Raw genomic sequence first — 22,759 nt, forward strand, 5'->3', positions numbered from 1 at the left:
GAGGTACCAAGACTGATATAGCAGAGAATTGCCACAGTATTAACAACTGAGGAGTGGCCGTCACCAGCATTATTGTTTATTGCCTTTCCAGTGCACTGAGGCTGACTTGTTTACAAGCATCGTAACTAAAGAGCTAGAGCTCTCTTTATTTGGCCTCAAGTGAGCCTGCAGGGAAGAGCAGGGGAAGAAAACTTGGGGAAGGCATCGTGGTCACTAGCTGTTACAGGTGCAGTAACTAAAAACACTTATCTCTCCATACCCCACTCTATCCTGTTATAGTTTTTCTTTTAGAATTGCCTGCATTTCTCAGTGTTTTATATAAGCTTTTGACTGTAGGGGTGGTGTGTTAATAAATGTTCACTGAAATATAAAATATGTACTGTATTTAGTGAATAATAGATCATAGATAACTCCAAGCATATCACTTAAAATGCTGTAGGTGTTTATGAGCCATTAGTAAGCAATTTATTATTGATCAGGAAGGGAAGGAAGGATCACACATTTATTACAATCCATGAATCCTGTATTAATTCTTTTTGAAAGGTGTTAAAGTCTTGGTTAGAAATTAAGTGTGAGCCACTGGCCTTATATGAGTGGGCTCTCTGTCCAACAGCTGATAAGATTACACCAAGTTCTTGGCAGCTTTGGGACACTCCAGTGCATTGGTGACCTGTCCTGTAGTCAAACATATAGCCTCTGGTTCTAGTACCAGCAGCCATGATTTTGCTTGTACATCACAATTCATATCAATTTCAAGTGGTGCTTTTCTTTAAGAACTGACACTCTCTTTGTTTCACTCCCTGGCTAAATCTGTTTCCCTCTTTTATGTGTTTCCCGCTCCTCTTCTCCCCAGGGTGAATGCTCACAAAAGTGCTATGACATCTTTGTGCTGGAGACGGTGTGTGTGGCATGGTTTTCCTTTGAGTTCCTGCTGCGATCCATCCAGGCAGAAAACAAGTGTGCTTTCCTGAAAACCCCGCTCAATATCATCGATATCCTGGCCATTCTGCCTTTCTACATCTCTCTCATTGTGGATGTGGTTTCCACAAAAAACAGCAGCAAGCCTGGTGGGGGAGCTGGGAACAAGTACCTGGAGCGCGTGGGGCTGGTGCTGCGCTTCCTGCGGGCACTGCGCATCCTGTATGTGATGCGGCTGGCGCGGCACTCGCTGGGACTGCAGACACTGGGGCTCACCGTGCGCCGCTGCACCCGCGAGTTCGGGCTGCTGCTGCTCTTCCTCTGCGTCGCCATGGCACTCTTCTCACCGCTGGTCTACTTGGCCGAGAGCGAACTGGGAGCCAAGCAAGAGTTCACCAGCGTCCCCACCAGTTACTGGTGGGCTGTGATCTCCATGACAACTGTTGGCTACGGGGACATGGTGCCTCGTAGCATCCCTGGACAGGTGGTAGCCCTGAGCAGTATCTTGAGCGGGATTTTGCTGATGGCTTTCCCGGTCACGTCCATCTTTCATACCTTTTCCCGTTCCTACAGTGAGCTGAAGGAGCAGCAGCAGCGAGTAGCCAGCAGGCACGTGCGGCAACGGCAAGAGAACATTGAGCTCCCAGGTGGTGACAGTACACGGAGGCTCAGTGCCACATTCCCACCAAGTGCTGGTGAGCAGGAGGGTCTGCCCTTGGTGGACCTGTAAGCCATAAGAAGTTCTTGACCCTGAGCTGAGGACATACATTGGCAGCACAAGAAGCAGTGGACAAGGGAGGTCAGCTCTGCAAGAAGAATGCCATGAACTGCATGAATGAGGGGCAGGCACACACAAGGTTTCTCTAAAGACCAACTTCTGATCTTAAGAGACCTCTGATAAGTACCCCTAGAAATTCTACCAAGTACAGCTCTGCTCCATTGCTTTTCTTAGGGCTTTTCTATTGAGCAAGTATTTTTGGGTATGCCCAAGGAGCAGCCATTGAATGCAGCCAGCCAGCAGAATGTAATGTGAAGCACAGCCTGTGCCAGGTGTATGGCAGAGCAACCAGCATGCCACCTCCTCCCTACCCTGCTCAGTGGCACTCCCTGTGTGAGGGGCTGAGCAAGGGGCTCCCCGTGCTGCAACGCCACACAGCACGTTTGTTTTGGCAGCAGCACCAAGGAACACAAACCTCAGAGAAGCCAAGGGGTGAGGGAAGAGAAGGGTAGAAGCATCCCTTCAGCCTTACTAGGGGCTTGCTTTTGTCTTCTACAGATGAGGCAGCGCAGCCAGAGCTGCCAGCTCTGAATTGTGTGTGAGCAGTTTGCATTATTGAGTAGAGATGCATATTTACCATCCTAAGCTTTATATCTTAGTTCCATGACAGAAATACACATACAAAAATCTTCCTGACTGTGGTACTGAATGTTAACTTGGTTATTTTTCCTTTGCTAACAGTTGAATATAAAAAATAGCATTACAAATGATGATTTTTTTCCACTTTCTGTTAACTATTTCCATCTTTCATGTATCAAGAAATGTGTTTAACAGGTAATGGAACCAATCTGAGCTACATGTAGTTCAAGAAGTGGAGGGTGATGTTAAACCAGCAGTGACTCCCAGCTCTGCACAGCCTTCCTTGGTGGTGGTGGCTGCACTGAGTGCAGTCATGTGCAAACAGGAGTAGGGGAGTAGTACAAACCCAGTGAGGCCAGCAAGACACCTTCAGTGGCCTCTGGCCCGAGCTGCAGTGCAGCAGCTGTGCTCTGCATTAGGAGTAGCCTTTTGGTTTTGCCCTCCTGCTAATCCTGTCATTAAAACAAGTGTTCTAGCTCTTCTTCCTGATACTCAGAGGATTTAAGTCAATTTAAAGGGAAAATGAATGATATGGTGGTATCTGCATGTTTGCTTATAGATGCCAGCCCCATGCATGAGCTTACCAGCCCCGATCCTGGAGGAACTGTGCAGCTGTTCCAAATCAGGATGCTGTGTGGGTCTTTCAGTGTTCCTACAGGTGGGATTTGATCAGGGAATGGAGGGAGATGGAATCCAACAATCGCTTGTACCTACACTCCTATTTGTACTAAAGCCATGCGGTGTCACCCTCCATATTCTCCACATACCAGGAAGGGAACAAAACCTGATATACTGAAGTTGGGATTTGTCGAGTCTGTTGTTTGGGGTTTTTTTGCCTCAGCATATGCTGTAAAACCAATCCTACATTAGCAAACTCTCATATTAAGCCATTCCTTATAGGAATGAAGCAAGGGAAATGGAAAAGTTACACTTTATTTTAATAAAAATTAAAAGCTTTGATGCTGACTCTTTGTGTCTGGTGATTTGGGTGTGGAGGGAGGTGGTGTTTCACTGTGCTGATGTGAAGTAACTCGTGTTACTTGCTGCTGAGCACTGTAGGAGATAGAGGCAGCAAAACTGAGCTCCACCCTACCCTGCAGGATGCAGCTGGGTCAGCAGAGCCCAAGCTGTATTGAACTGCAGGCAAATCAAATGCAGGAGTCCCCACCAAAGCTCTGCCCATCCTTCATGGCCCAGCAGCACTGGGAACACATCTGCACCTTGTGCTAGAGAAGGAGAGCCAAGGGCTGGTGCCTGGGGTGATTCAGACTCCTGGGACAGCAATGCCAGCACTCGGTTCCTGTGACTCATGAAAGATTTTAATTTTATTGTTTTTTTATTCCTAGTGCAGGCATTTCTTTCATTAAGGCTTATTAAGGTCTGACATCAGGCATACAGCTTTACAGCCAGCTGATTGCAAACCAGCAAAGGGAGCAGTGATGAGGGGACAGTGTGGCCTGGTGCTGAGGGGCAGCACTGCATCTTCGAGCAGCATTCAGATTGCTCAGCCTTAAGGTGGCACCCAATCGACTCACTAGGTAGACTCACAAGTTCACTCCTCATGGGGATTTGGTTCATGCACACCAGGTGTGTTTCATGCTCCATCTACAGGGTGAATGAAGTGACCATGGCTAATGCACATGGAGGGTGCAGAATGCATCTCCTGAAGGTGGTGAAACCTACAAATTGCAAGCACCCTGACCTTTCTACTAGAAAAGCCATGTTGGAGTGGACATACTTGCAGAACGAAGAGTTTCACATTTGCAGTGCTAGCAAGTAACCATGAATCAGTGGAGCTTTTGGCCTTGCAGCATGACAAAAACAGTGCTGGGACAGCAAACTGCAGTTCAGCAGCTGTGTAGAAAAACAGACTGATGACACACACCAGTATTAATAAACAGTATTATTGCTGTTCTCCATCAAGTTGCTATTGTGCTACAATAGTCAGTCCTTTGTATTTTTGAAAAGGCACATAATCAATTCCAGCATGCACAGTTTTAATAAAGTGACAAAACCCACTCATTATGTTGCCTAGTCAAAGCCTGGCTTTCAATAAAGTCTCATTTCATCTATTGGGATGACAGATGAGGAAACAAATATAAACCAGGAACCTTTTAAATAAATTATTTTTGGAAGCTGTATAAAGTTGTGATGCACAAATTGCCAGACGTAAAAGACACTCAGAGGAGAATGAGTTTCACCCAGGGCAGCTGTTGTTATGGGTGATCCTTATTACTTTTGATCAGCTTCTGGAGAATGTCATTTTTGTTGTGTATGGTGGTTGGGTTTTTTTGACACAGCACAAATTATTTTAAGGCGATTTATCTCTAACTATAATAAATGCCACACTGCTGTCTGCAGGCACACCAGTGCCAGCAGGTAGTTATATCTGTTTCTTTGAACAACTAAGTGCATCACAATTGTAGCACACTAGTTTTGCCTCAGGGAAAAAGAAAATAAAAAAGGAAAAAAATATTCCTCTCTCTAATATGGGACAAAGACTCGAAACGTGAGCAAAGCTAGCTCTTCTACATGTCCATCTTGGTAGCAGCATGCATGGATCTGGACCAACAAATTCTGACAGCTGGCAACACGTCATGAAAACCATAACTTAGGAGAGTTAAGGATGTGTTAACTGGTAAAGGGACAGAGGTAAAGGCACAAAGTCAAACACAACTTCAGGTCATACAGCACATGTGTATAGCCATCTCCTACGGCACAGCAGCTTCAGTTAGGAAAAAGCAGTAATGCAAAGAAAAATGATGCTGGTGGCATCTCCTCAACTCCAAGCCGGACAGAGGCTGCTGTCCCACGCTGCTGAGGCCAGAACAGGCACAGGCTATGACAGCATCACAGCAGACACTTCAGGGGGCAAAGCATCCTTGGCCTTCCCCTTGGTACCTACAAGCCACAGCCTTAGAGGACTGTGAAGCCTTGGCGTGGAAGAGGACAGAGGCACATGGAAGGGCTGCTGGCCTGTCACGATCCACTAATACAAGCAGGGGTCATGATGGTTCGTTTATTGATCTCAGAGTGCAAAAAGACACAGGGAATTTCGGTTTAAATCAAAACAATCAAAACAACCTTTATTAAGTGCCCACAACACGAAATGCGACAGAGGAGGGGGGAGAGAGAGAGAGAGACAAAGAATAGAGAAAAAGAGGGGGGCGGAATAGCTACCAACAGAAGAGACTAAGTCCTCAGGGTCGTGCGGAGATCTCAAACTTATGGAGCTTCTTAAGCTTATGGAGCTTCTTATAGTCTGTTCAGAGCAAAAGGCATCTGGCCAAAGGTGGGGAGATCTGAACAGGTACAGGTACAGCGCAGACAGTCCAGCAGAAAGCACAATCAGTTCACCGTGACTTGCCCATTGTTTCCCATGCGAATGCATACTGGCTTTTGGTCTAGCGAATGCACCTGCAGGCAACATTTGGCAGACATCCCACCTCAGCCAGGCAAAGACTCCTGTGTTGGGGTTTTAGGTCTCTGTCCTTGGGGTTTCAGCCTCCATCCTTGTCGACAGTCGTGAGGCAGATGAGGGATCTTCAGACCGTCTCTTACATGGCCCATCTGCGACTGAGCGAAGCCCCTCAGTCCCCCAGCTAGCACCTACCAGAGCCATGTGCATGTAAGCTGGGACACAGAAGGGCAGGAAGGGGGTCTGAAATGCTGTGTTTGCTGTCAGTGCATTTCTAGATGCTGACATCCACTTGGAACCGGCTGCTTTACAAGGCTGTCAACAGGAAGACCTACCCCAGAGTGAACTTCCCATTATATTCTAGTCCCCATGTTTTATTTACTGCTGTTGGCACAAGTATCCAGGCAGTGTTTATTTATGGGGGCACTTGACTTACATATTGATGTCTTCTTTGTTATAGAAAGCCTCCAACAAAGCTACAGTTGTCAGTCAGGTCCTGGAAGCCAGCTTGGCTCTCAAGCCTAAGGATCAAAATCAGATTTAACAAATAGAAACTGTGGGCCAGTTTTTGCTTAATACCCAGTACCAAATGTGAGCTTTATTTTATGTTTTAAAATGTTTTTAATTGCACCTAACAGCACACATCTCAAACATCTAACATGACATTTCTCCCACCATGGAGCTCCAATTCAGGCCACTGCCTGCCATGCACAGCAGGGCCAGGCCGGTGCAGCACCCGGAGATGGGGTTCCCCACTGTTTCCTTTGGGGCCAGCCCCACCATTGGCTTCCCCACAGTGAATGCCAAAGCAGCAGCCAGTAACACCAGCAGTGTCTGGGAGAGAAGGTGCAGGCACTGTGAGTGTTGACCAGGCTTGGCTGCAGTGAGAACTGCTTGGGTCTCCACTGCCACCAGACTCCAACAGAGCAGGCAGGGTTTACTCCCCACCCTCACATTCCTCCTCCTTTCCCCCCCACTTTGATGATTTACCTATCTTTAACGTTTCCCTTCTTTCCCTTCCCTTCAGGAGTATCACCCTTCAGGCCCTTATTTGAGCAAGCACATCTCTCCTCCCACCCTTCCCAACCCTCTCTCCTTTGCCTCCAGCCCTCTGTCCTCCCCAGTTCCCCTTCTGCAGCTGCTGCAGTCATTGCACACAGCAATAGCAAACCATGCCAGAGAGGCCCAACATCCTGGATCAGCAGCCTGGCAGGATTCAGGAGGTGCACAGAAGCTGCAAGGCTGCTCCTGACAGTCTTGGCTTGTTTTCCCATCCAGAATGAACAGTGGGTGAATGAACAGAGGGTGGCCAAGACTTCTCTTGGGGCTGCAGTTGGCCATGAGATGACAGACTCAGTGTCCTCATCTTCTGTGCAGAGGCTGCCAAGAGCACATCCCTCATCTGTGTCCATCTTCAGACTCATTCTGCAGTCTGCATGACACAGGGTTCTTTTAAAGTTACATAATGATCTGTTAGTAAATTAGTTTTTACTGTGAGCATTGCAAACACAAACAAGTTATGTGGTCTCAGTGGATAAGTTTACCCTGTAAACTTAATGTATGGAAGAGCAAGGGACAGGAATCCAGAATCCCTCCTGTGCATCTTCAATTCAAGACAATTTATGCCTTGTGCTTACTCATCAGAAGGAAAAACCACACTGCATACTCGTATCAACAATGTCAAGATGATTTATAATAAGGGTTAAGAAGCATACATTTTGTACCTGAACAAAACAAAGCAACACTGCAATTTATATATGAGGTAATTTTTATTAAAAAACCATTGCAACTGACAGACAAAGATAAAGTCCATGAAATGTGCCATACATTCAAAGAGATGCATTTAAAGTAAGAGATTTCTTATTCTCTGAGGTGATCATTGAAAAAGATACTTCCTGACAATTAGAGAACAAAACAGAAGTTCTGTAACACTTTGTCCCTAAAGTACCTTGCAAGAAGTTCTAAAGTTCCTGGCCAAGAGTCCTACTTGCTAAATGCCACATACAGAAGATGACTTGGACATGGTTTCACTGGCTTCTCTTCCAGCGTTGGCTGCTCTGGTGTAAGTGAGACTGGTGTGCAGAGCTCGCTGGTTTAGATACCAATGACAGGCTCAAGAATCCGCCCAAGGAAGAATCCCAAAAGGAAAAAACAGAAATTGTTTTCTCCTCAGTAATATCTGTAGTTCAAAGCCAAAGTGGTGGCCAAAAGTGTGCACTCCCAGATGAAGCTATAACATACAAAAGTATGTTTCTTATGAACCATTAATTTCTCACATCCCTGTTTTGCAGAATATTAGAAAAAGACCACCAAATACAAAAATCTTACCATTACAAGTTATTAAAAAAACCCTTCAGACCATTAAAACACACAAGAAAGTGGGTTTTTTTAAACAGTAGAAATACAATCCTCAGTAAAGCAGCATACCAGAGAAGCCAGTTGTTAAGTTTTCAATTAAAAAAGACAAAAGCCCAGATGTTCTTGTAACACAGCCAGAACACTGGAGAAAAGAGAGGAACAAAACATTCATAGTCTGCCATGCTGAGTACATTGTCTTTGTAAGGTCACTTCAGGCCTAGGAGAGTTGTCCTAGAGTATGGTATCGAACAAAGAGCATGGAGTCAGTGCCTTGGGCACAGTGTGATTCCCCTCCACTGGACAGTTTGCCACCAATGAAGACAGTCCAGACTCAAATTGTGAGGTTCCCAAAGAAAGCGTAGGAGAGGAAGTATCTGACTTACACACTGAAGTTATCAAACCTCAGACTTGCTGTCACTGCTAAGAAAACATAAACTCTTGGGTTATTCTTAAGAGAAAAAACAATTCTGAAAATCTGTCCAACACCTTGCCTGTGGCCAGATGGGACTCACCCAGCAGAAAGTAAGCCTCATGAAGGAAGCAGCACAGGCATAGCTGTTCCTGGGACCAAGGGCCTTGCTACAGCCTCCTCATATCACCCAAGGCAGTTTCATGACAGCAGTGTCACAACAGGAGCCCAGGGGCTTGGTCACCACCCCCACGGGTCCACACCACCAGCTGCTGCACGTCACAGACAGAGCACAGTGACCTAAACTGGCTAACAGCCTTTAGAGACAACATTTACATGAACTCCATTCTTTCAGCTTTCTCAGTCCCTCTCAGTACAGGCTGCTGATTCTTCTGAAAAAGATGACTCTCTTCTTTAAGTGCCTAGAAGTTCACAACAGTAAAAGGAAAACATGGACTCCTTCCTAGTTGGGCCAATGCAGGAAACACCCCAAAACATAACCTGGTTCTTGTTTGGCATTGAACAACACGAATGCGAATCTCAGCCTCAACAAATCAAGCTGTCAGATGCTGGTCCTACTCCAGGGGATACAACTTTTTCTCTGTCTCAAACCTTTTCATTTCTGAGCCGATGAAAGTGGACCTGCTTCTATCTTTGTGCCTCAATCACCATCTAGAAATAATTGCCTGACACTCATCTGCTGGCCCCTTGGTTTGGGAAAGACACGCTACAGCTGTCTTGTGCACAGCTGCAGGGGCAGTGCTGCACCCAAAGTGCAGGGCAGGCTATTCCCACACCCCATAGCTTCAAAGCACAACTACCTAAGTTCCCAGTCTCCTGCTGGCTCCTTCTTTTGCCTGGATGCTTGACTGGCTGTGCTAGCTCTAGACGTGACTCGAGCACCATCAGACCCTCTCCATCATTTCCTCCATGTGTCCTCCTGCAACGGGGATGAACACCTGCTCACTCTTTAGCTTTACAGCATCTGTGGCTGGCTCATTTCTGGCTGCTCACCTCTTTGCAGGACCTCCCATTCCCACCTTCTCTCACCAGGCACCCTTACAAAGAAAAGAGAAAGCTCCTGGATTTGCTCTTCAATACTTCCTCCTCCATCATGGAGATACTGAATGCTAGTATATGCCACAAACTTCCTGCCAATATACACAAATTGTATTATATTCATATAATACAATTATTATATTATATAAATAGGTAGAAGTTTCAGACAAAATATCCTATAATTTCTGTGGTGTAACATTTTTAAATAGCATTAAAAACACAAACCATCCAGCCCTTGTGATTAAATATACAAACATCTGTGAATTAATAAGGCTCATAGGTACATACACAAAAATAAAGTGCCCCTCCCCCCACCAAGAAACAGTTCTGTACAGCTAAGTCTGAAAACAGAGCAAGTTATTTAACACAGAACTTCCCAAACTGGATGTGCAGCCATATTTTCCATCCTAATTCTCATTTCTGCTTTCGACTTGGCAACACAGGAGTATTTACAAGTGGAAGAAGAGACGCCATGGCTGACTCCACTGACCTGCAACCTGCCCAGCCAAGTTCCTCACAGGGCCTTGGTGCTGGTTGGGTGTGCAGTGTGGGACACAGGCTTCTGAGGGTAGTGGCTGTACAAGTAAACCTGCAACAGGATAGCGATGTCCACAAATACCTGCAGGAGTCCACAGATGGAGAACTGGAAAGGGGCCTGATTCAGGATGAAGTAAACAGTCTTGAATGTGTCCCCACTGCTCCACATCAGCACCATCTTGATGCTAAAAGACAGAAAAAAGAGAAGAGCATTTACTGAGAAGAAATTTGCTTTGGATTAGACCTGCCATGCCAGAGATCCCACATACTGCAGCTAGGATTTCTACTCAACAGTGGGTTGAGACTCCCCTTGACAGGGGCACAGTGTGCCTAGCCAAGACAGGCAGCACTGTACTTGAAAGGGAGGATCAAATTCTCTGCTCCACAAACTGCAGCACTCTTATCTCAGCAATTACAGCTCCAAACATCTGTGGCTGTGAAGGTATCCAACATTTTTAAATATCCAGCTAGGATATTTGACTCAGTGGTGCTCTGTAAACATGACTGCCACATGCTGACAGCATTGACCATAAATCAAAGTAAAAGAGTGCATAGAAAAGAACAGCATGGAAAAGAACAGCAATCATCCCAGTAGTTACTTCTTGTGCATGCCATTCTGTGCTCATGCAAGGTAAAGTAACACACAGATTGTTCTCTCATGCATGCATACTTTCAGCATCTGCTGAATAAAACAAAATAGATAGAAGAAACCACTCCTTACTGCAGAAAATGCATAACCAAAAATGCAGACAAACAGATTGTCCAGTAATACAGAAAGAGGAGAAATTACATGCCTGCAGCTGTTACTGGAAGGATGATCAGAACTAGGGATTTTTATTAAGGACACAGATCAAGAGCAATGCTCAATAACCAAACTTGCTTTCATCTTGCTCTTCTGCTGAGTATTCCCCGTCCTGTAGTCTAGCTCCTGCTTCCCTACATCAGGAGAAACTCTGGGGAATTGACACAAGTTCTTCAAACAGACCAAATTATTTTCAGTGTCCTCAACAAAATGTGAACAACCAAACCTGGAAGGCTGTTTCTGAGCTTCATGCACTTTATCAGGAGAACTTTTTAAGCAGCTGGATAAGCAGCAGTGGACAAAAGCTTTGTAGTTCACAGTATGAGCACATGATTTCTCATCATTACAAGCAATTTACATTTTGCCCGCAGAGACTCCAATTCATCACACACAGTCAGGCCCATGCAGCAGGGCAGAACTTAATGTTCATTTCTCAAACACTCAGGCTCACAGGATCTGTGTTTTGGGCACAAGTGCACAATGCCATTGCAAGCCAAATGCTGCAGCCCATTCTTTTCCCACATGGGAAGGGTGGCCAAGAGCATCAGTTTGTACAGCCCCATCACACTATGGAAATGGGAGCCTTTTATAACTTGGGTCACGTGGCCCAGAGCACAAAACAAGTCTACAATAACGACCTTCCACAGAATCTGTGTGGAACTGCAAGAAAGGATATGGGATTGAGTGAGCAGTCATTCCGTACCCAAGGTCATTCTAAAAATGATCAGAGAAAGAAAACAACTGCTGAACTCTACACGTCATTTGTGCTTGGTGTAAACAGCATGCACCACCTGCCCTGTGCACGTTCCCAGTCACACCAAGTCACCTTACATCACACTTACAGGACATTTACAGATGCAGGTGTGGTCGGAATTGATTGAGATTTTAATTAGGAAGGCAATAAACTCTGAGGGTAATAAAACTGGCACCTTGCTTGCTGGCAGTCAATATTTCTCCTCCTTTGATTTTAAGAGTATTAGTGTTTGCTGGGCAATTGATCACAATTTAATTGTGATCTGCCCTGGCATAACTAGGCACTCTCACTAAAAGCACATGCTCAACCAGGCTAATCAAAGTAACTGCTCACTGTTGACAGAAGGGCAATTCGGGGATACCATGAGATAGCTGAATAGAATTTAACAAATATCCTTAATACAAAGGATGTTTGCCACTCATTCCCAATGGAGAAAGCCAGTTGGGTTTTTTAAGTGACCTTACAGTGCAGAGCAGTCGTGGAGAAGATACAGAGTCAGAATATGTAAAGCCTACAGAAGAATTAACCCTCTCAAAGAAAGAATAATCAATCACTGAGGGAAAACGTAAGGACACCTGCAGTTCAGCAGCACCACAGGAGCCAAGCACACCTCTAGCTGTGTCACATGCTGTGCCAAGTTTTCCAAAGCAAGTCTGTGTTTTGCTAGGAAGGCACCTGTGAACTCAACAGTCTGCAATACCAGCTGGAAAACTTGGTTCTGACAGCCTTTGCATGTTCCAGAGCCCACACTTCAGCTCAGACATGTAACACTGAAGGACATCATCATCATGCCTGGAGTTCTCACTAGGACATGACAATGCTCCACACACACAAAAGTCTCAACTTGTCCTTGATAAAAATAATCTTAGAAAATGCTATAGGTAGGTTAAAAAACTAATGCCACTTGTCTGTCTGTGTACCAAAAAAACATCATCCCTCTCTGTACAGTAGCTCAGACAAAGCACCAGAGAAAACCAGCAAATCACCAAGGTACAATGAAAATAAAATACAGAAAACACCTGACAGCCCACAACACTCAGTCCTGCAGCTGCACTGAGATTATCAGGGCTGATGCAAAGTAGTGACTGTGGGAGCGCTGGCTGCCCTCCCAGAGGGGAGGGACAAAAGGAGCCCGTCCAGCAGAGACCAAAATGTGCATGGGGTAATCACAAAGAGCTTAGCAAGGAAATGGGGATGGTGTCATGCAAGAGGTGAGAAAGTGCAATGAAGGGCCACAGAGCAAAGCAAAGAAGACAGCAGAGGAGCCAAGAGGTTGGTCAGATGAGGATAGAAAAAAGAGACTAGAACAGGATAGGGAATGACAGGACTTGAAGAGAACTGGAAACATGGTACACAAGTCCTTGAAAATTACCTGAATTTGGGGTAAACAGTTTGTGTGGCAAGGTTTTGGTTGCAGGGGCCAGGGAGACAGGCTACAAAATGACTTCTGTGAGAAGCTGCCAGAAGTTTCCCCTAAGTCTAAGAGAGATAATGCCAGCTGGCTCCAAGATGGACCTGCCACTGGCAAAGGCTGAGCCCATCAATGACAGTGATAGCACCTCTGAGCTAATGTATTGAAGAAGGGGGAAAAACTGCTGCACTACACAGCAGCCAGTGAGAGGAAGTGTGAACATGAGAACCTGTGAGGGAACAGCCCTGCAGACACCAAGGTCAGTCCAGGAGGAGGGGGAGGAGGTACCCCAGGCACTGGAACAGAGATTCCCCTGCATCCCACATGGTGAAGACCACGGTGAAGCAGCCCCTGCAGACCATGGAGGTCCATGAGGGAGCAGAGATCCACCTGTAGTACATGAAGGAATCCACCCTGGAGTAGGTGGATACCCAAAGGAGGTTGTGACCTTGTGCAAAGCCTGTGCTGGAGCAGGTCCCTGACAGGACTTGTGGGTCCATGGAGAGTGCAGCCCAAAGCAGCAAAGCTGGAGTAGCTTTCTGTCAGGACTTGTGACCTCTGGGAAGACCCATGATGGAGCAATCCATTCCTGAAGGACTGCACCCCATGGAAAGGACACAAGGAAAGGACTCACACTGGAACAGCGCATGAGGAACTGCATACCATGGGAAGGACTCACACTGAAGAAGTTCAACGAAGCACTGTCTCCCTGGGAGGAACCCTAAATGGTGTAGGGAAAGAGCATGAAGAGGACGGAGCAGCAAAAACATCATATGATGAACTGACTTCAACCTCTATTAGTGGTCCCTCCATGCCATTTATGGGGAGAATGTAGATAAGATAAAATAAAATTGAGCTTGGGAAGAAGGGAGGTCTGAGGGAGCTGTTTTAAGATTTGTGTTTATTTCTCATTATTGTACTCTGATTTTAACTGGCATAATAAATAAATTAAATTCATTTCCTTGAGAGGAGTCTGTTTTGCCTGTGATGGTAAGTGTGAGTTACCAGACAGAGTGATCTCCCTTATCTCGACCCATGAGCCTTTTGTTGTATTTTTCTCTTCCTCTATCCAGCCAAGGAGCAGAAGCAGTATGAGTGGCATGGTGAGCACCTGGCACTAGCCAACCTCAATCCACCATGAGGGTAAAGCTAGGGAATGAGCAGAGAGGTTTGTGCTGGCCCAGGACTCTCATCTCACCACTCCAAGAAACCCAGAATGCCCCCAGCACCCTCTCCAAGTCAGTACATGTCTCACTCCTCCAGTGCCCACTCCAGGGAGGGGAAAAGCTGTAACTGCTGTTGGCTCTGTCCCATCTCAACCAGCACCCCTTTGCAAACACAGCCTGAAAATTTCAGCTTGCTGAGAAACCTATGAAGTGTCTGTGTGGCATCTTGGGGGAAACAGAGATGGCCCTGCCTCCATTACCACATCATAGGCCTGAGACAGGCTGGATAAAGCTTACACCATCAACACAGCTTCTGTCATGTCCTAGTTTCCAGATTCGCAGTGCAATAGTAATGGTCCTCCCCCTATCTGGGGATTTGCAATTGCTCTGTCCTTGCTGCATATGCAGAGGCCACTTGCAATAATGCAGTGGCGTGTATATGACTATGAGGGATGAATGGCATGGATACACTCTCACCATTCTCATACCTTCCAGCTACTGTGTCACTTCAGGATGCCACATTGCACAGAAAAGCCAGTTTTTGTCTGCAGCTTCTCAACTTTACCCAGTCACCTGGGGAAGAGAGGTAATTCTTATATTTGTTCTTATTTTTGGGATAGACTAGACACCATTCTAGCTTGGGCAGATAGCTGCCCCTTACCTGCTCTGGTGGAGAATAGAGCAGTGTCTGTGAAAAAGGGAACATTCTATTGTCCAGAAGAAATGGGAATTTTCAATTGGTTGTGGAGAAGAAAGAACAAAAAGGGGAAAAAGGGGAAAGCACACCTAAGCCCTTGCTCCACTGCTCTATTGTAACCCTGTATTTGCTGAGTGAACCATAGAATCATTAGGTTGGAAAAGACCTCTAAAATCCCTGAGTTCAACCATTAACCTAAACTCACCCAACCAGGCCAAGTCCACCACTAAACCACACCCCTAAGCGGTGCATCGGCACAGATTTTAAGTATCTCCATGTTCTGGTGGATGTCAACCAGCACCCCCAGGTCCTTTTCTGCTGAGGACCTCTCCAGCCACTCTTTCCCAAGCCTGTAGCTTGGGCTTGTTGCAACCCAACTGCAGGACCCAGCATTTGGTCTTGGTAATACTCATACAACCAACCTCAGCCCATGGATCTGCACCCTTGCCATATGCCAGGTGTCGTGGGTTGATAGATCACAGACTGGCACACCAGAGTCTAAACCTTGGCTTCACAGTGCTAGAGAAAATGCTGCATTGCTAATGCAGACAAGGCTTTGCTACAACAGGCAGTCAGGGGCCACTATCAACACTGCCTGAGACTGGTAAGCATGGCACAAAGAGGCTGCATACAGCAAAAATTTCCCAGACTATCTCAAAGACCAACTTCATACTCCATCTTCCTGCTATCTGCAAAGTCACACAAGCCAAGCTGTTCTGTGCAGCACTGGCTACAAACCAAAGCAGGACTTATGAGTAAATATTTCTTTCCTGAAATAGCCCAAAGCTGGGGAGCTGCAGAAGGCAGGAAATGCTCACCTGGTCGATATGGAGGATACCTTCCAGGAGGACAGTACAACTGCTCTTAGCACATTTGAGCAAGCAGGTTAGGGGTGAGCAGTGCCAGAGAGCAACCTGGGGATGCAGAAATAAACAAATGGCAGCATTTGTCTGTGTGACAACAGAGATGCCAACTGGAGAGGCAGGAACTGCATTTAATAGCCAGTATTGCCAGAGGCTGAGGCAGACTTGTGGTAAAAATAGCACTTCCCAGTAATGTACATCAGCACCACAGTATCCCATGACAACAAACCTCCTAAAAAGCAAGCACCTTCCTCACAGCTGAGCTCGATAGAAGGAGTTCTTAATGTAGTAACAGCCAGTGCCAAGTCTGTGTAAATTGCAAATGACCACAAACAGGAAAAGCTGGTATTTTTTCAACTGTTTTTAAAATCTGAAAGAGCACTTATTTATTCTGCTGCTGGAATTAATTGTCAGAGAGACACCAGCACATCTGATCAGACACACTAGACTAGGGGTGGGTTGCTAAATGATGGGTTTTAACACGGTAATATGAAAATGTCCTATGGTGCTACTGTTCTCTATCACTGATAGCAGATTTCATGAACAAGCTGTACCCATCTTCACTTGCTAAATAAATTAATTACATGCTGCAAAACAGCATTCACTTTTCTCATGGAATAACTTGTTTCACTCAGGTTCCCTGTATGTTAACCATGATATTAATCACGACATTAATCATGAAGTGACAGCAACTAGAGGTAAAAAACAGCTATCAATAACATGGTATCAGCAGTCAGCCAACAAACCTTAATTTTTATAGAATTATTTCTGGAATTATTTAGATGTAAAAAGAGCTACATTCAAAAGAGAAAAAAAAACCCAAACCATATTCTGTTGCTTTTTTCTGTGGAACTATACTAGAGGCTGAGTAATTTACAAAACAATTATATCTGCCAGATATTCAGGTTCAATATGCCTTATCCAGGACTGATACCATTCTAATCAAAGCTTTTCAGCTCTTCATTCCTTCCGCGCAAAACCTGGCTGCAACAGTCTCAAGTCTCTGATTTTCTCTCAGAGTCTTTGCACACTCTGCTCAACATTAGTCACTTGTGGATCATTACACCTTTCTTCTTCCTTCATCTGAAAGAACAAAAGCTACCAAAAAGAAGGATCTTGTAAAAGAACATGAGATGTGAAGCCCTCTCTTCTACTTCCCTGTGAACCTGTCTGTCTTAAGACTGTTGCAACCCTCCATCCAAACAGCAGCAGGGCTGCAGAGCAGCAGTTTGCAGAGCACAGGCTGGGACTGAGCACAAAACTTGCAGAAGGAAAAAGACACAGCAGTCCTTGCTTCCTGTTTGCACTGCAGATTTTCTCACACTGATGTTATGATTCTGCATGTTTGTAGCTTAACACACAAACCCAAAAATACCCTGCACACTGGAAGACACTGAGAGAATTAGGCATTAGACAGTAACTTCCATTGAAAAATCCTGTAGTGGTTTCAGCAGACGCTGCAACACAAATAGCAACAGGAGGTACGTGCTGCCCTGATGTAATTACATCCTGCTGCAGTCAAAAACTTAGGGCTAACTGTGCTCAGGCATTGGATGAACTCAAAACTTCTAAATTATGTTTGATTAGAGAAAAAAATAATATAATTCATTGACCTTTACCTACATAAAGAAGAGAATTAGCCTGGATTCTTTGTTCAAGAATCAGTGGACGTTGTCCACAACTTCTACACATCATGGCCCCACATCATGGCCAACTTCCCTACATCTTGGCCATGACATAGGTTTTGCCAAATCAGAAAATCTGATTAGATTGCCAATTTCAGATACTTCTTCATATATTAGCACTTGACTTTCATAATGTAAAACACAGTGATAAATCCTTGAATGATGGGATGAAAAAGCAGAATAAAATAATTTTAAATATAGTATTTTGTTCAGGAATAAAGTCCATACAGCAGCAGCCTGTCAGTGAAGAAAGTACAGAAGGTATCTCTGCAGCAACCTTTTAAGCTGCTGCCCACAAGCCGTTTGCACAGGAATGTCTGGAAGAGAAAGCAGATTCAGTTGTAACATCCTGACTTTGGAAAACTTTCAGCTCCCATTTGCAGCTCCAAAATAGTCTACTTACAAAAGAAAGCAAGCATCCCTAACACTGAACTTCAGTCAGAAGCTGGTCTGCCTACAGCAGTGAATCACAGACCAGAAAACATGAAATACAAATGCTGTGTTATTTTTAACAATGCATAAAACAAACAAAAGTTAATAAATAGAGCATTTGTTTCTAACAAAATGCCATACGGCTTAATAAAAAAAGGAGTCCTCCTCATGCTAATCAAATTGCTTAGCCTACCAAAGACTATTAAAAGGGAAAGAAGAACAAGAAAACACATGGATCAGATATCCAAAGTGTCTAAAGTTTGAAAACATGGAAACTAAGTGTGCATACCCTAAGACAGGGTCCTTCTGCGTGAACAAGCAAAGATCTTGTTTTAAATATTGCACAGCCAGCTGGGAATCCAAGCATGAAACTATTCACCAGCCCTACGTGCCCTGCTTGGTGCGGGTGCCTTACCTCACTTCTCAACAATTCTTCTGAGGCTGGAGCTGCACTGAGCATCTCCAGAGAAAGACATTTGTCCAGCCCCGCAATATTAGCAGGAGTTAAGAGGAGAATGCAGCAAGAGAGATCCAGCATTTATTCTGGACCTCTGTAACCAAGCTGAAGCAGTGGAGTTAAAGCCATATCCACAAGTAATTGATACCACAGTTGGCTGCAATCCAAGAGCAAATTTTCTAAAAGTTCCTGTGATTTTCAGGGACTGTACTCATCAGTGAAGAAAGATGAAATGCAAGATTTCGCTCTGAAACACCATCAGGCAAACAAACCCAAAAAAGATGCAGCTAAACAAAAAAGTTTCACATAAAAACAGGGTAAATGGGTATTCGTCAATTTTTTTTCATGAATATCTGTTTTCTAAACTCCCAAGAATGGCAGTGTCAGGGATTTTGATCCCATGTAGCAGATCCACCCAAAAGCCAGTATTTGTTAGAACATGTCTATGAAAGGATAATCAAGGGGAATCTACAAGACATGCCACACAGGGCCAGTAGATGGTCCAGGATCACTAGTATGGCCTCCAACTACACCAAGTAGCTGTACCTAAAGTTCAGTCTGTAGGGGTTCAGAAACTGGTAACCCATAACAGCTACAAAGCACTTCTAGTACTCTACAACTTGTGCTGCAGTAAGAAGGGCAGCAGGTACTAAAAAGCACAAAAACCTCCAAGTTCTGTGAAGCAGGTGTGAAAATATATCTCTTCTGTGGATCAGATGAGAGATTTGAGCCACAATTCACACCAGTGCCCTTTCTGCAGGAGACACAGATGGATGCCAGCCAGACTGCAAAGCTCAGGTCTGCTTAAATATGTGGTATGAACACAGACCAGAGAGGTTCTGTTTCTGCTGCTGGTGAATTGGGAAGCTTGGGACCTGCTGCCATGGCAGGGACCAGATTTCCTGTGGTGCCAGGGCAGAAAATCACGTCCTGCACCTCTTGCAATAACCGCAGTCAGCTGCCAACACACATGGTACTGTCAACGTAATGAGAATGGTGCAGAGCACACTAAATTACACCATCCTTCAACATCTCACTCATGAAGTTGTTCTGGAGGATCTGTCCCTGCTTCCCTGTCTCTCACCTCCCACTCACAGCATTGCAATTGGTGGAGCTGCAGGCAGAGCTGCTGGCTCAAGCTGCTCTAGATGCTCTCCTGCTGTGTTGCATGGTATAACAGTGACCATCGTGTCCAGGGAAGTACAAGCTGCCACAGGGAAACAGATGAGACAAGCCTCTGTTTGTTAGGCTCGAGGATCCATTTTATTTCCCCCAGGACCAGGGAGGGAGAAGAAGGCGAAGAAGAAGACCGAGGGAGCAACAGGGGCCAAGTCGTGAGGTTTTACAGGGTGTTGTACGAGAGGAGTTTTAGGGTTTGAGTCAAAGGAGGGGTTAACACAAGGAGAGTAAGATCAGATTTCAGCCTCTTGGAAATGGAGGATTCCACACTGCTGCCCATCTTCTCTCCAGCCACTTGGCACAGCGCACCCTGAGGCCCTACATCATGCACTGAAAGGTGGTTGATAAAAGGACTTGCTGCCATGCAGGGGCACAGGGAAACAAATCCCAGGAAGCAGCACTCCTCCCATGGCTCGCTTCCCTGCAGGGTGACTTGGCCTGCCACATCCCAGTAGTTGCAGCCTGCCCACTGCCAAGAAGAACATCACTGCTATGTCCTGCAAGGCCAGTGCCAAGAAGTAGCAACATAATGTCCCTGTGCAACACCATGCAGAGTATTTCCTGCTCTAGTGCTAAATAACTTGGGACAAATTCAATTTGAAAGGTAATAAAAAGACATGAGGGAACAGAGGTTTGCTTCAGAACAGCTATGCATTCCAAGGCTCAAAACAATGCTTTTAAATCTTCTTTCTTCCTGCCCTAGACAAACAAGAGGTCATCAGACACTTCATCCAACTCAAGGTAATTTGAGCACATTTTCCCTTCATCTTCATATGGTAGCAAGTACATAGCTTGAGCACACTTCTAGTATTCTACTTCAATAACTGCAATTCCCTCTTTGGTCAACACATACAAAGTAACAGTCCCAGCCCTAGTGCTTTCCTTGTTCTAGATGACTAGAGTTCACTTGTCTTCAAAGCCAGCATCCACAAGGACAAAATCTAATGATGTTGCAGTCATTTCTTTTCATGCATAATCACATCCTTCAGTTAGTAAAAATGATTCTCACATTGTAGGAAAACACTGAGAACTTAAAACCCCAAACACGCAAGTGGGTAAAATAAGAGTGATCATTCGGGGACAAAGTCCAGATTACTGTCTGGAAAGAAATTACAGTTATTTGCAAGAACAAAGCTTGCATTCTCCTCCAAAACACCTTAGCACTGTAAAGAAATAATGACAGACCTGGCAGTACTAGGTCAATGGCTGGACTCAGTAATCTTAGAGGTTTCTTCCAATCTTATTGATTGTATGAAATAATCCCTTGCAACCTCTATATGAAGGTATGTCACCATCTAATTCTTCATCTGAAATGCCAGCTTTCTCCCTTTCTTTCCACATGCTCATGTGCACACAGAAGTGCAGAAGTGAAGTTACACAGTGACACACCATAAAACTCTGTGCTGCTTCTCAAAGCAAAGCCCAGTGGGAGGGCTGTGCTTTGTCAGCAGCAGGTGCCACCATAAACCAACCCTTTCTGAGCCACTTCCCATACTGGCACTGACCCACGGTGGCTGCAGAACTTTGAACCCCTGCTGCAGACAGAACTGAATGCTGTAGGGAGGAAATAAAAGCATCATGATCACATCCCACACACAGTAGCATGAAACAAATCTTACAATTTCAGCCCAAGTAGGGTGTTTGCAGTTCAACAAGAATAGACATCCCCTAGCCTATCTTCCCAAATTCTTGCCATCTGCTGCCTTGTACACCATGAATTCCATTTTACAAAATTCTCTGATACAAGACTTAGTATCTGACAGGACAAGGCTTCCACAACTACCCTGAAAGCTTGCCTGACAATGCCAGGACATCTGGCTAGGCATGTAATTCCCTTATGTGATGTAGACATGTATCATTCCTAGCCATCCTCCCCAGAACAAATTGACACCCTACCTTTTGGCCTAGTTGAAATAGGTTTTTCTGATATCAAGATTTTTTTCTTTCTACATTCCACTCAAGAATACTATAAACACTTCCTTTCAATCTCAGTTTTTGGGCACATCATTCAGTATGTCAGTCTCTGCACTTCCTACTCTTGCTCTGTTTGCTTGTCCCTCTGTGTCTGAGGAGCAGGGGACCAAACACACCATTACAGGTCAGAGCTGAAACAGAAAATCGCTATAGTCAACCCACACGCATCTGCCCAGCTTCCATTCTCTACCTAGTTCTTCTTAGTAGTGAACTCTAACAAAACAATACAGGTGCTGGAATGTCAAGAACTGAGGCACTTTTGTTCCCAAATTTGTTAGGTAACAGAAGAAGACAACATCTTAAGAAAACCTTTATCTCTCAAGTGTCATCATGACCGGCTCAATTCCTACCTTTTGTGCCTTGACCTGACCTTATCTATGCAAAATACCTTGCATGACACTTCCTTGCCAGAGGAAGATGGAGCACCTAAACTTAATGGAATGGTTTTGTAACAGAAGTACAATAAATTTTCTCTTGTAATTCAAATTCTCAGGGCACAGAGAAAAGCACCTACCAAGAGAGCACTCATTAAACATGCCAGCCAAGCTTTATTCCTATTACTGTACAGAAGCTCTGAACTATTTGTAAAAGATGAATGCTTTTGGTTTGAAGTAATTTGCTTTGAATTTGCTTTTTGAACTGAGAGGATGAGGTGCCAAGGGAAGAGAAATGGGAGAGAGGATCAATATGTGCAAGAACTTCAGCAGTCCACACTGTGCCACAACCTTAGAGATGCTTAAGGGGAATGGATACTGTTGCTCACGCTGTCAGAAGTGCTGGGAAGGAAGGTCTCCCTCCTGGATTTTTCCACCTGTCCCTTCCTTCAGTTCCTGAAATTCTCAGATGTGTTGAGTGTACATGGCACAAAGAACTATCTTTGGAGCCTCATACTGTGCTGGTGCAGGTCTTGAGAGAATAGCTCTGGGGAGACACAGCAGGCGAGCACAGAGGTGACGCCAGTGCTGACCCAGCACAGCAATCCACAGGCCACAGATCTGTAGAGTCAAGCAGAAAGCGCAGGCCCTTGAGCCTGGGGCTCGAATGATCACAGGTCTGCTCCAAGTGAAAAGAGGGTCTGGAGAAGAGGGGAGAATCCACTTAATTCCAAGGGTGACAACAAAATACTTTCAGTCCATCTGTTTACATGATGACAGGACTCTGCCTTCATCCTTAGGGTACAGAGACCAAGCTTGTTTATTTTCCTGATATAGTAACAGTTTCAAGGGAGAAGAAATTAAAAATCTTCTGAGAACTACAGACTACCTTCTTGAATCTCTTAGCCT

The 22,759-nt window shown here is 45.1% G+C and overlaps 2 protein-coding genes across 8 annotated transcripts in view; one reads left to right on the forward strand and one right to left on the reverse strand.

Annotated features, from left to right (window-relative positions):
* KCNG2 (potassium voltage-gated channel modifier subfamily G member 2) overlaps positions 1 to 3,241 on the forward strand; it is a 52,825-nt gene extending 49,584 nt beyond the window's left edge. For all 6 annotated transcript variants that reach the window (XM_063403918.1, XM_063403909.1, XM_063403927.1 and 3 more), the window contains one exon: positions 854 to 3,241. In XM_063403918.1, coding sequence (XP_063259988.1) covers positions 854 to 1,648 — 795 coding nt within the window. In that variant the 3' untranslated portion in view covers positions 1,649 to 3,241. The remainder of the gene's footprint in view (positions 1 to 853) is intronic.
* Positions 3,242 to 7,443: 4,202 nt separating this feature from the next.
* Positions 7,444 to 22,759, reverse strand: part of SLC66A2 (solute carrier family 66 member 2) — a 67,678-nt gene continuing 52,362 nt past the window's right edge. For both annotated transcript variants that reach the window (XM_063403988.1, XM_063403980.1), the window contains one exon: positions 7,444 to 10,241. In XM_063403988.1, the coding sequence (XP_063260058.1) occupies positions 10,034 to 10,241 (208 nt within the window). In that variant the 3' untranslated portion in view covers positions 7,444 to 10,033. The remainder of the gene's footprint in view (positions 10,242 to 22,759) is intronic.

Source organism: Prinia subflava, chromosome 1, assembly GCF_021018805.1.
Source record: "Prinia subflava isolate CZ2003 ecotype Zambia chromosome 1, Cam_Psub_1.2, whole genome shotgun sequence".
Lineage (NCBI taxonomy): Eukaryota > Metazoa > Chordata > Aves > Passeriformes > Cisticolidae > Prinia > Prinia subflava.